General features: G+C 38.2%; 1 protein-coding gene across 5 annotated transcripts in view; it reads left to right on the plus strand.

Annotated features, from left to right (window-relative positions):
- The window catches only part of LOC115264667 (A-kinase anchor protein 9-like), a 137,945-nt gene that overhangs the window by 97,251 nt on the left and 27,483 nt on the right, over nt 1-13,211 (plus strand). For 3 of the 5 annotated variants that reach the window (XM_062859963.1, XM_029868627.2, XM_062859966.1), the window contains 4 exons: nt 8,495-8,620; nt 8,907-10,001; nt 12,192-12,359; nt 12,772-12,831. In XM_062859963.1, coding sequence (XP_062715947.1) covers nt 8,495-8,620; nt 8,907-10,001; nt 12,192-12,359; nt 12,772-12,831 — 1,449 coding nt within the window. The remainder of the gene's footprint in view (nt 1-8,494; nt 8,621-8,906; nt 10,002-12,191; nt 12,360-12,771; nt 12,832-13,211) is intronic. The other 2 variants (XM_062859964.1, XM_062859965.1) reach the window with 2 other exon arrangements.

Below are 13,211 nucleotides of genomic sequence, written 5' to 3' on the forward strand. Positions count from 1 at the left end.
CGGATCCACCATTGTTTTGATGCTCAAGACGGAAAAAGTCGATTTTGTCGAAAAATGGCAAAATCTACCAAACTTCCCTGAACTGCGTCCTGTGAAAAGATACTGGACAATAATTAAGCGGCATCTCAAGAAAGATGGAAGAGAAGCAAGCTCTGTTGATGGCTAAAATATAAACGACTCATAAGAAAGTGATCATTCGTCATAAATAATTCCAAAAGTCCCAGTGAAGAAACAGGGGTGTAAGCAGTAATAAATAACAAAAGTTCCATAAACAAATAGAAAAGTGCATAAATAAATCAAAAGTTTCCATAAATAATTGATTTTTGAGCAATTAAAAATGTCAAAAATGCAATGAATAATTCAACTGTTGCAATAAAAAAAGCCAATTTTCCCACTAAAAAACTTCGAATTTTCCATAAATAAATCCGATTTTTCCATAATAAATTAGAAAATTCACAATAAAAAAATATCGAAAAAGCAATAAATAATTCAAAAAGTGCAATAACAAAAAAATAAATTATCAATAAATGTCAAAAAACGAGCAATAAACGTAAATGCATTTTGAGCCAAAAATTACATAGACCATGCGGCGAAGCCGCATAGAGGATTGAGGAACTGAGGCGGCAGAAGGCCGCCGAAGTTTCCGATATACGATGCACCGCAACTGCATCGATTTGGTTCTGGGCAAACCACAGATTCAAGAATTTGCCCGGTATAATGCAAACATAGATGTTATCCCTTTTTTTTAGGTCCGACGAGTGATAGCGAGTTCGGACAGCAAGCAATTGCTCGGTAAATTGCAATCATAGTTACGCAAGCTTTTCAGTCGATTCAGTCATATAAGTGCGGTTCAGCATTTCACTGTCTCATACTTTTCTGTATATGTTTTTCATGGGTAATTTCGTCATTTTTTATTGCATTTTTTGAATTTTTTATTGCTTTTTCGATATTTTTTTATTGTGAATTTTCTAATTTATTATGGAAAAATCGGATTTATTTATGGAAAATTCAAAGTTATTTGGTAGGAAAATTGACTTTTTTTATTGCAACAGTTGATTTATTCATTGCATTTTTGACGTTTTTTATTGCTCAAAAATCAATTATTTATGGAAACTTTTGATTTATTTATGCATTTTTCTATTTGTTTATGGAACTTTTGTTATTTATTACTGCTTACACCCCTGTTTCTTCACTGGGACTTTTCGAATTATTTATGGGAAATTTTGTATTTATTATGGAACGTTTAATTGTCTGCCCTCTGTTGATTGCTTCAAGAAAATTTGGTCTGCGGCACAACGAAATGTTACGAAGAAAGTTGTGCAGAATCTAATGGGAGGTATCAAGAGGAAAGTCCGAGCGTTCTTCAAAAAATGTGAAGTAAATGTTCGAACTCTCGTGAATTCGGCCACATGTATGTTGATTGTATTAAATAAAAAATAAACTTATGAATTTGTTCAAAAATAAACATTTTCTATTGAAAAACAGGTGTCCACTTTCTTTAATGAACAGTCCTTAAGGAATCTGATTCAGATGGAAGAAGTGGACAAAAACGGTCGTTTCATTGTGAATTTAGGTGATGGACAATTGTGTTCACCTGTAGTGCCGAGAATGGGATCAAAAACCCTACCTCAAGAAGTTTTTCTTGAGATACCTTCAGAAACTCATACTGGGATCCCTTCAAAAATTCTTGTTGATGTTCCTGCAGGACTTTTACTAGAAATTTCTACAGGAACTGCTCTTCTTCTTATTCTTTATGGCTCGACGTCCCCACTGGGACTTGGCCTGCCTCGCTTCAACTTAGTGTTCTTTGAGCATTTCCACAGTTATTAATTGAAGGGCTTTCTTTGCCTGCCATTGCATGAATTTGTATATTGTGAGGCAAGTATAATGATACACTATGCCCAGGGAGTCGAGAAAATTTTCCCGACCGGAACGGGAATCGAACCCGCCGTCTCTGGATTGGCGATCCATAGCCTTAACCACTAGGCTAACTGGAGACAGGAACTGCTCTTGAGATGTAAAATCTGCAGGGATTTTCCAATATTTTTTCCTAGGATCACTCCGTGGATTCATCCAAGAATTTATCTAGGGATTTTTCTAGGTGTTCATTCAGAATTTTCTGGGATTCAACCGAGAATTTATCCAAGGATTTCTCCGGGGATCCATGAAGGATTTTTTTCATACGAAACCCATCGATGACTTAAGTTATTGCTCTAAAAAAATACTCTAAACCCCTGGCCAAGTTCGCAGGGGTTGACGGTATTAAAGTGAAGGAGTTTCATTTTGATTATTGTAATGTAGTGTTCTTTAGTGGAACATATCACCCTTTTGACACTTTAATGCGCCTCCAACGGTTCATCACTGCAGATGGAGTATGGCTGATCATATGCATCAGACATGCTTGATAAACACGGAGGAACCGCCGGGGCTCAGTAGAATCTATTCCCAAGCAATAGTTTCAAGTCGATTGGATTTGAAAAGGTTTTGATGATTGTTACAAATTGGTTGATTGATTTGTCTTTATTAAAGAGACTTTCAGCCCTTGGCTGGTTCGTCTCTACTGTTACAAATCCTAATAAAAATATTATAGGATTTGTGACAGGTTTTGGAACGTTTTACAGCCAGCTGACTTCAAAATGTTGTTTGGGCTTCCTTTCCCACGTTTCTCGGTTGATTTTGATTAGTAATTTATTAATGTCATAGTTGCTTTTCGAATTTTAACAATGTTACTAGGTCATATTATCTTTAAATAAAGCAATTAAAATCAACCGAAGAATTAATAGTGGGAAGGAGATTTGCAGCACTTAATTGTGCTGATAGATTCGAAGCTAACGTGCGAACACTTAAACGCATTGCTGACGTCAATGCGTTTGACGTGACATTTTGGACAAAAACTGACTGCTTTTTATTAGCTGAACAACGTTACTTGACTTGACTATGTTGACATTTCTAGGCTACGCTTGAGAAAATGACATGGTTTATCTAGGTAGGACCGATACGCAGAGAAATAAATTGTAAACACAATTAAAATCTAGTTCAAATCAACCAATTTTTCAGTTTACTATAGCGACAAACTAATTTCAAGTTTAAACTGAACTGTTTAATTGTTTGATAATACAAATATTTTCATTTGTCGAAATTTTTGACAGTTTGTTAGAACAAACAGAGATTTGGTAGATTCAATATAAAATAACGGGTTGTTTCAAACGACTGCACTTTTGCTATTAACATAGCCGGAATGTGATTGTGTTGGTGACGGCAGCTCCTGCGGCAGCTCGGAAATCTATTTTTAGACGCTCGGCAAGTGGATGGGAAGGAGATCGAATAAAAAGAGACAAAAAGGCGAAACCGACCAACTTTTTGCGAATGCTGTCTTTAGTACCTGCACGTTATCCATCACGGCCAAAACTGCACTTGGAAGTTGCAGTGATGGATTTGCTACACCTTCTTCGTTGTGGCGAAGTTGGGGTAAGTTTTTCAAAGATTTGTGAGTGCTTCCAGGCCATGTTTGTGGTCCCCATTTTGTAGAAACAAATGAAGTTTCTAACGTTGTATGAAATAATGGCGATTGGTTGTTTTAATCGATGAACTCTTAGTAAGAACAGAGAAATATAACTTTGGTATAAGTAAATTCTTAGTTTGAAAATCAACCAAGCGTTTTATTGGTTCAAACAAGCGTAATTTTTCTGCGTGTGGTTTAGAGATTTCAGCGCTATTCAGCGTCCGGCTAGTAACCTTTCAAAAGGGGAAAAAATACTCTAAAAAATCCAGGAATTCCTAAATACATTTCTCCAAAATGCCTTTATAGAATTCTCTGTAGGTATTCTTGTATGGATATCCCTAAGGGTTTCTCTTAGCATTCCTCCAAAATTTTCTAGTAGTATAAATCACTTGATATTACTTAATGAATTTCGCCTTTGATTTCTTATTAATTTCCTACAGAGATTCTTCTAGAAAATCTTGCTGGGAATTCTTCTTTAATTCGTACTAGAATTTCTCAAGCCATTTTTGCTAGGATTCATCCTGGAATTGCTTTAGATACTTCTTTCATTAATTACTACGTGGATTCGTCCGAGAATGTGATTTGAATTTAGATTCTAAAAAAATCTTCAGAAAAAAAGGAAATGTTTTCAATGATTGATATCGGCATACTCCAGGATTTTTTTAGTAATCCTCTGCGAATTTCTTCGGAGATTTCAATACCCAACTAACATTTATTGTGAATGTAAACGTCAACAAAGCGTCCTCAATACGGCTTGAGTCTGAGTTACTGTGTTGTACATATGGACGGAAGCTTCTATGCAAACCCTATACCAATGAACCTGGCGAACTTAATCCACATGTTTATGCTGTGCGAGTAGCTTCTATACCACCAAGTCATAGCTCTTTTCTCGGCTCCTATGTAACCACTAATTTAATAACATCCTGAGAAGGCGCTTTTTCAGCCTTTTCGCAGTTATTAAATAATAATTATACGGCATCCTCAAATTAATCGATTAAATATAATTAGGTTATGGATATTGTGACGCAATACATGTGGAACTGGAATTATCGCTTTCAAAACTGAATAATTAAAGTACTTGCCACTACTTGGAATTGAACTACCGATCTCCGTATCCACTGGTGCCGATGATGTCCTCGCTGCCACACTGCTATATATAAATAACATAGAAAATAGCCCGTTTTGTTTTACTCCTTCTTCTTCTTTTTTCTGGCCAACTAGCACCGTTCGGCGCCAGTTGTGTTTTACGTCGGCTGGGTCTAGGAGCTAAGCCTTAAATTCCGACGCCCCAGGGAGACAGCCACCACACCTGAGGACCCTACATATCGAACCCATCAACACATGGGCCGGGACCTACGGCTTTACTTCCTATCCGAGGGAAGGCGTGATCACGGATTTTATGTCTCAGAAAATCCCATCGGCGTCGACGGGAATTGAACCCCAACCGACTGGGGTGAGAGGCAACCACGCTTACCACTACACCACCGACGCCGACTTGTTTTACTCCAGACAAGGCTTCATAATAGCCCACCTCACGGCGAAATTCTATCTCTTTCGCTCTTTCAGAGAGTTTGAAAACAACAGGACCAGTACCTGTCAAGTTTGACAGGTGTTGGTCCTATTGTTTTCTAATTTTCCGTAGGTGAGAAAGAGAACGATTTCTTGATGACGTCACCGTGCAATGGAGTATTGTGCCACAAGAAACCTTACCCAACTTCATCTTGCTGCAAAAGCTTGTGAAACGTCAAACGCAATAATGTTTACATTGAGCAAGCTGTGTGATTGCGCCAACAGATTTTTCTTCACAGCTTCTATCCGAAAGAGTGTTCTTTAAACGGCTACGAAGCGCTGCTGTTTTGTGTTTTGGCAACATTACAAAACGTACTGTATAAAAGAAGCTGTTGTAGTGGCTGGGACTCTTACTCGATTTGCATATCTTCCGGCAAATCTTCCGGCATTGAATTAAAGTGCAATAAAAGCAACCCAAATAATTTCACAGCACAGAGATGGATAGCTTTAAAGAATTTGTGTAGTAGCTATATATCCCGCTTAAAGTTTGTTTTGACAATAATGTTTACATCCGACAAGCCGTGTTGGTATACCAACAGTTTCTTTATTACAGCTTGTAGCCGTAATGAAATCGCATAACGGCCTTTAAAGCGCTGCTGGTTTTGGGATTAGTCAGTATAACGAAATGTACTGTATAGTAGCAGCTGTTTTGTTAGTGGGGACTCCTACTCGATGTGTTCAAGTTTTCACATCTTCCGGGAAATCTCCCAGAGTTGGAATAGAGTGGAGTAAAGGCAGCCCCAGTGACAAGCAATGGATTTCTGAAAACCGAGTTTGGTAGCTGTATGGTGCTTATTTTGCAGTCGTGTATTAGCTTATGATTTATATTTGACTAGCTTTCCTTTTATTCAGCATTGACTACTTTTACTCGATGATTACACAACAGAAAGCAAATGACTGAAGCTTATAGCACTGAAAATGTTAGTTGGGCAGTACTTTTTATAAATAGATTTCTACATGGATTTGTCCAGGATTTTAATCGGAAATACTAACAAGTTTTTTTTTTCAGAAAATGGAATGTTTGCAATGATTCATATAGAAATTGCTCCAGGATTTTTTTCACATATTCCTCTGGGATTTCTTCGAAAATTGCAGGGGACCGTTCATAAATCACGTAGACCAAAATTTGGTCATCTCAGATCACCCCCTCCCCCATCGTACTTTTGTACATACAAAAAAATTGAAATTCGTTCTGGAGGAACGAATTGATAGTATCTCAAAAAACTTCCAGCGATTCCTTCAGAAAATTTCACAAAGGATTTTTTCCAGTGATTCCTTGGAACTGTTTAGATCTTACTCTAGGGATTCTTCAACAGAGATACCTTCACAGACAGACGCTCTAACTTGGTCAAATTATTTGATGATTAAGAGCTGTTTTTGTGATTTTTTTGTATCAGAACATTTGAAAAAGGAAATGTTTCTGAAAAATAAATATGAAATTCCAAGTTATATCTACGGCACTGCCAAAACTTCAGACCATTTAATTCAAAAATCCGAATAGCTGCAAATATATTAACCGATTCTGAAGATTGCCTCAAAACGGCACTGGACAATCTTGGTAATGGTTACCCTATACAATAAGCATTGAATTGGCCAGTTTGCAATCGTCCGTAGAAAATCAACCACTTGAGTTTTCCAAGTGCTGACACAGATGGAAAGCGCATTAATAGCTTTCACTTCCTGGTGGCATTTTCACCCACATTCCATTCATCTATCCTCCATTGACTGCAAATGTCGTCGACCGTGTTACGTCGGACCATATTATGTACAATATGTCTTCTTTGGCTAATGCATAGAGTTTCTCACTTTTTCTTGTTGGTTTTATTTTTAAATTTTCGTCTAAACTCTCAATTAGGTGTTGCGCAACACAGAGTCCTATGGAGAACATGTTGTTGCTGGTCTTGGACCAAGAAAGTGTTTTCTAGGGCGATAGGAAAGGAAGACATAAATTTTAATGGTTCGAATGCTATTTGTTGAATGTGTATTGACTAGCATTAACAGATTATTACTGCTCACGCACAAGTATGTATTTTCAAAAGTATTTAAACATAAAACAAGCAGACGAGAAGTTTTTCTGCAAGTTTCATGTTTGCATACTAACTACCGTCATTTTAATTCATGATTGGACGAAGTTTCTGTGACTATGTTCTCAAACCGTTAATATTGTTACTGTTACTTCTAGTGGTGTGTGATCTCCCAGCAGAATATTTAGGAAATGAAAGATGTTGCGGGGAATTGTCTGAGGATGGCTGAAAACAAAGAGTAGGTATCAGGCCGAATCGCCACAAAACTGAAATACTTAGTGTCTTTGGCTCACCGAAAAACATCAATAAAAAAGATAAAATATTCTTACTGTTTAGTTACTGTTATTGTTTTTTTGTGTATGTAATGAAACGTTATAAGTAAATAGAATTATTACATTAACATTTTCTCAATTTTCCAACCCAATTTTGTCTATATCATATTAGTGGTTGCTTTTCCTTATTTTGAAATTACTCCAAGTTCATATATTTCTCGGCAGTCTTCAAAGAAGCGGATGTAATTATACCCAAATTTCATTATACTTTATCCAAAAAGGCATCTTTTGTTCTGAAATGACTCATTATGGGTGGTAAACGTTCCAAAATAAAACCGCCAAAAGTCGAAGTCAATGGCGGCGGTCGTTTATGGTGCACATGTGCCTTCCACTGGCTCATTACCATGTACCCCAATGTCTAGCAAATCATAATGTCATACATGTTTTCACTAACCCACCAGCTTGTTGGTACCATTACGGATGCTGCCGCGGATAAACAAAGATTAATTCGATACGCATCTTTTCTCGCGATCTTGCTTATGCTGCCGGCCGCATAGCAGTTTAGTAGGATGCAGCTAGCATACATTCGCAGCGGCTATTAATAGCGACTAACATATGTGCTCGAAAATAGACTCAGAAGCACGATGTTCTCACTTTCTTACAACCTATGCGTTTCACGTACCTACAGTATGCTTTCATTATTCTTGAAGTCGTCAGCCCCCCTTCCGTTTCAAGAAGTTGGAAGTCAATGGCTCTTTGGGATCATTGAAGATTGAAGTCAACTGTTGATGGATGGTAATATCCGTTATGTACTACATAGTCAACTGAACACATTTTCCACGCCTGTGATTGCATTGTTGCACATAATACCTAGTTTGTATTGGTGTTTATATCCACCCGAGTGTATTAAAATGCAGGCGCTATTCGGTATTATGAATGAAAACGTGTGTTACAGTTTGCTCACGCGCTTTTTTATTTACGCAGCATCCCGAAGTCGTACATTATTCGACGATTATCGTTTCTGTTTTGCTCTTGATTTTGCAGACGGGATCCAAAAATAGCTATTTTCAAAATATTGTTTTAAAATGTGATTGCTAACTTCGTTTCCTTTACCCCTGTACGAATAGGCACTGTTATCCGATACAACAACGGAGGATTACCACTGGCCGCCGGAGCTCATATTGCTAAGAGAGAAGCTGACAGCTAAGAGCCAACTGGAGATAGCTCAACTTCAAATCAAACATGAGGAAGAGGTTAGTAAATTATTTTCTACATTATTCAAATGCAATGCAAATGCACACACCAAAATGTGGTCAACATCTACATCTATAATACTTATAATGAAACCCATCAAAATATCAAAACTTGGGAGGCAACTACCTCTATGCAAATTTAGTGTCAACTTGTCCATGCGTGTACAAATACATTTTAAATCAATTGATTGCATTATCCAATATAACGTTTTCCTACAACTTATTTTTGGTGTGTTCCGTACATCCCATATCAGACTCATATTAATTAACATTGTTTCCATTTTAGATGGCCAAAGTGAAAGCAGATTTTGAAAAACAGCTGCAATGGAAACTCAAACGGCAATCGACGTTTGACTCTACTCGTGATTTGGACAAAATCATTAGTGAGCGTGACAATTTACGTGAACTGTCCTCAACGTTGAGAAGCGTACTGTGTGAACTTGTGAAGTACGTGTCGAACTGTGAAGACGATCTGAACAATACGGTTATCGATGAACTTCACAAGTATGGAATAGTTCCGATCAGTGGCGAAGAGGTGTTCGAAAGTTCGACTCTGGACGTGAATGTATCGAACATCTCGACTTACTCAAGCAGAAAGTTCCTCAAATTTACTCCCGATGTGTCAGGTTTGATTTCAGTCATTGAGGACCCTACATTGTTGGAATATGTATCTAAGGATGGTGCTACGAATGATGGCGCGAACAGGTCTCTTAACCTGGATGAGTGTTTGGAAAAGCTAAGATCGGAAGCAATGCATATTTTGACTCTATCAGAAAAGATTGTGAAGAAATCGTCCACTAAGGATGAGGATTTAGACAAGGTGTCGGAAAAAAGTGATAGTTGTGAAGAAGAAGATGGTTTGAAGAGAAAGATAGTTAAAAAAGATAGCGCTGGTGCTCGATCGTTTGATGAGAATATGGTTAGAGACAGTAGAACGATGGAGCGAGCACAAATCGACAGTAGCAGTCTTCCCGTGGATCTGGCGGCCTTGCAGTGCAGTGGTGAGCTCAACATACAGCTACACGAGTTGAGAAACGAAAAGCGTCAGTTGGAGATGAAACTAGCCGACGCGTTGAGTAAACAAAACAGCTTGGTTGTCGAACTAAACGAAACAAAACAACATTTGTTGGAGCTAAACAGTCAAAAAGTGGAAATAAGTGAAGGGTACGGTACGAATGCGCTGCTACCGTGTGCTCAAAAGCAAGGGAACTCATTCTCGGAACTGCAGGAAAAAGCTAAACAAATTCTCAGTAGCAGTTCTCCGGACAACACCGCCATAGACCACAGTGCCACTTTGCTCCAGTTGGTGGAAGATTTCTGCCGCGAAGGCGAACGGTATATGGAACATGGTAAACGTGACAAATTGGATCTCCAGTCACAGGTAAGTGTAGTAACTAGGTTAACTATTTTCAAAGATTATACAGTCACATAGAGAATGCCTCGTTTGGTGGCTTTTTTCTTCATTTATTTTTTGGTGTTTTGTTCAAGGAAAACCCCTAAAATTGTACCGTTAAAATCTGAATAAGTTCTGAAAACATTTTTGGGACAATAAAATGAACGTAATGTTACTTGTTTTGGATATGAAACTATGCCTTCTCAAGTCTTATTAGCATTTTATATGGATTGAAATATTACATTAGGTATATTAATCGTATAAATGCTTAAGGACAAATATGAATATCCAATGGAAAATAAGTGAAATATGCACCATAAATCAACGTACCTTCTTTGTTGGCTGCAAAGTAACTTCACTCCAACGCAACGCCAAGGGTATTAGTAGAACACCATCTTCGTCGGTCTTGGGCGATGTTCCTCCAGTTTCCCCGAACGTTTAGGGATCGCAGATTTTCTTCAACGGCGGGCAGCCAGCGTGTTCCTAGTTCCCTGCTGAACATTGTTTTCGCAATTCTTTCTTCAGACATTCGCACTACGTGTCCATCCCACTGAAGTCTGCCGTGTTCTATACGTTTCACAATATTCGCATCTTTGAACACTTGGCACAACTCGTAATTCAAGCGTCTGTGCCACACTCCATTTTCCTGTTCTCACCGAAAATTTTCCGCAACACTTTGCGCTCAAAAACTCCGTAAGCTTTTCGGTCTACCTAACTCCTTAAGCGTCCACGCCTCGTGGCCGTAAAGGACAATCGGAAGAATCGATGTTTTATATAGAGCGAATTTCGTTTGCGTTTGCAAGTTACGGGACCTAAGCTGCCCCCACTCGCAAAACAGTCCCATATGAATAGGAAACTCAGCAAAGATGGGACTGTTATTCGAGTGGCGGCAGTAAGCTGGTTACGCAATCCGTAAAAGGCCCTCACGGGAAACGTCATTGTCACATATTTGTCATATTTGTATCTGTCTCTATCTGCTATCATGTACTTTGTCTTGATAGAGTTAATCATCAAGCCTATCCTCGCTGTCTCTCTCCTCAGAGAAGCATAAGCTTTTTCAATTGTCCTACGGTCGATGCCGATGAGATCAATATCGTCCGCAAAGCCGATTCATCCAGCGTTGCGCATAGTCAGTTAGTAGTTTCGCCGGAAAACCATGTTCTGACATTATCTGCCAAAAATCATTTCTTTTTTTGAATCATACGCTCCTTCAAAATCAATGAACAGATGGTGAGTCTGCAAGTTATATTACCGAAATTTTTCTAGGTTGAACGTTCACTGCAAATTTTGTTTATTGGTATTCAGCAAATTTTGCTGATTTTTTTGTGCTGATTGCATTCCGAAAATTTGTTTTCCGTCGTTGATCGGCCTCATGAAAACCAGCCTGGTATTCGCCGACGAAGGACTCTTCAAGTGGTCTCAGTTTGTTGAACAGGGCACGCGACCGTATCTTATATTATGCCGATTTTGAAAGGGTAATCCCTCTGTAATTGGCATACTCTAGTATGTGCCCTTTCTTGTAGATTGGGCATATGAGACCATCCAACCAGCTGGTAGGCAATCCTTCATCCTCCATAATCTTTACAATAATCAGGTGGATAGATTGATGTAGCTGCTCGCTTCCGTGTTTTAGAAGTTCGACCGGGATCTCATCTTTCGTAGAAGCCTTGCTGTTTTTCAACTGCTTAACGGCTTTCTTAACCTCATCCAGTATTGGTGGTTCTACTGCTTGACCGTAATCCATTATGACACTCTTGCGTAAATCCGTTCATTAAAATACTTGCTTCTTTGTCCTTGCTTGCAGTATGAAGACTGCGATTTTTTGTGTTTTATTGACTTTTTGTGTTTTATTGACGTCGGTCTACGTATTATCCAGCAAATGATTTATGATTGTATTGAAGCCATTGTAGATTTTTTTATGGTGCACTCTAAATCATCACGGAATATTTCAGACTTGAACCGTATTCAATTTCAATGGTCAATAATAACTTTTTGTTTGTGAAGGCTTTTTCCCTGACAGTCTGTTTGCTCCATTTTGCTTTCAAACATGCATAACTAATTCTAATTCATGTTTTCCTCTCCTTCACGCCATCATTTGATTTCACTGAATCGCTTTCAATATCATAACCCTCCCCTGCACGCGAATCGAACCGTAAATCTGTCGGTCCCGCCAATCAGATTGAGGCTGCCGATAAACAACTGAAAGCGACGAGGCAGTTCCTGGAAGATCAAGCTGCCGAACGGGAGCAAGAACGCGATGAGTTTGTCAAAGAAATTGAAAAACTCAAAATGCAACTACGAGAGAAAGACAAAGACAAGACCAATTTTGATCGGGTTACTAAAGAGGTGAGTACTGATTTGGCATGTTCCATCATCTTCCATGAACCATACTGTAAAAAATCGTTCATCGCCACTTTGGAACGAGTGCAATAGATTAACAAATAACACTTTAAAACACCAATTTACACCAGCCCATAGAACATAGCCACTATCTACACGTTAGATTACAACGATACACACGCTTATTAACAGTATTAACTAGTTTTTACTTCTTTTCCTTTTTATTCAATCTGCAATCGGACAAACGTACATGACTGCAAATATTTCCCCTTCATATCGGCTTTGGCTTTTCACCACAATTGCACGCACTATCAAACCGCACAACTCACCGAATATCGTCACAATCATGCGATAACTGTGTATACAATTGTATTTTCTATTGTTTTTTTTTCTGAATTCACACATTTTGTATTATTAGGATGGATTTTTGTGTGACAGTTGTAGTTGTGGTATCGATAATCGGGAGATTATTGAAAAAGTAAGTGTAGATTTTATTTATCTTTTATTTGTAGTATATTTTGCGGTTGTGGTTGTTTGAGTATAGTAACAAATATTTAACAGTTGAACGTTGGAACTATTAGAACACGTAATATTGAATCAGAATAAGCACCTAAAATCTAATAGTAGTTCATAAATGTTGGGTCGAATCGTCTCACTGTGATCATAAGTCATAACTCGGCTGATGGAACACTGTTATTCACTAACCTTAAAAATGCTACAAACTTTGTAAGCATTCAGTGGCACTTAACTTATAATCAGCATATCACAGTACGATAAAGGTTATTTTTGTTTTGAGCAATTGCCAAACCGTGAAAGCATCAATTTGATTCTACATAATAACAAAGGTAAACCAATTGT

This window comes from Aedes albopictus, chromosome 3 (assembly GCF_035046485.1).
Source record: "Aedes albopictus strain Foshan chromosome 3, AalbF5, whole genome shotgun sequence".
In the NCBI taxonomy this organism is placed as follows: Eukaryota; Metazoa; Arthropoda; class Insecta; order Diptera; family Culicidae; genus Aedes; species Aedes albopictus.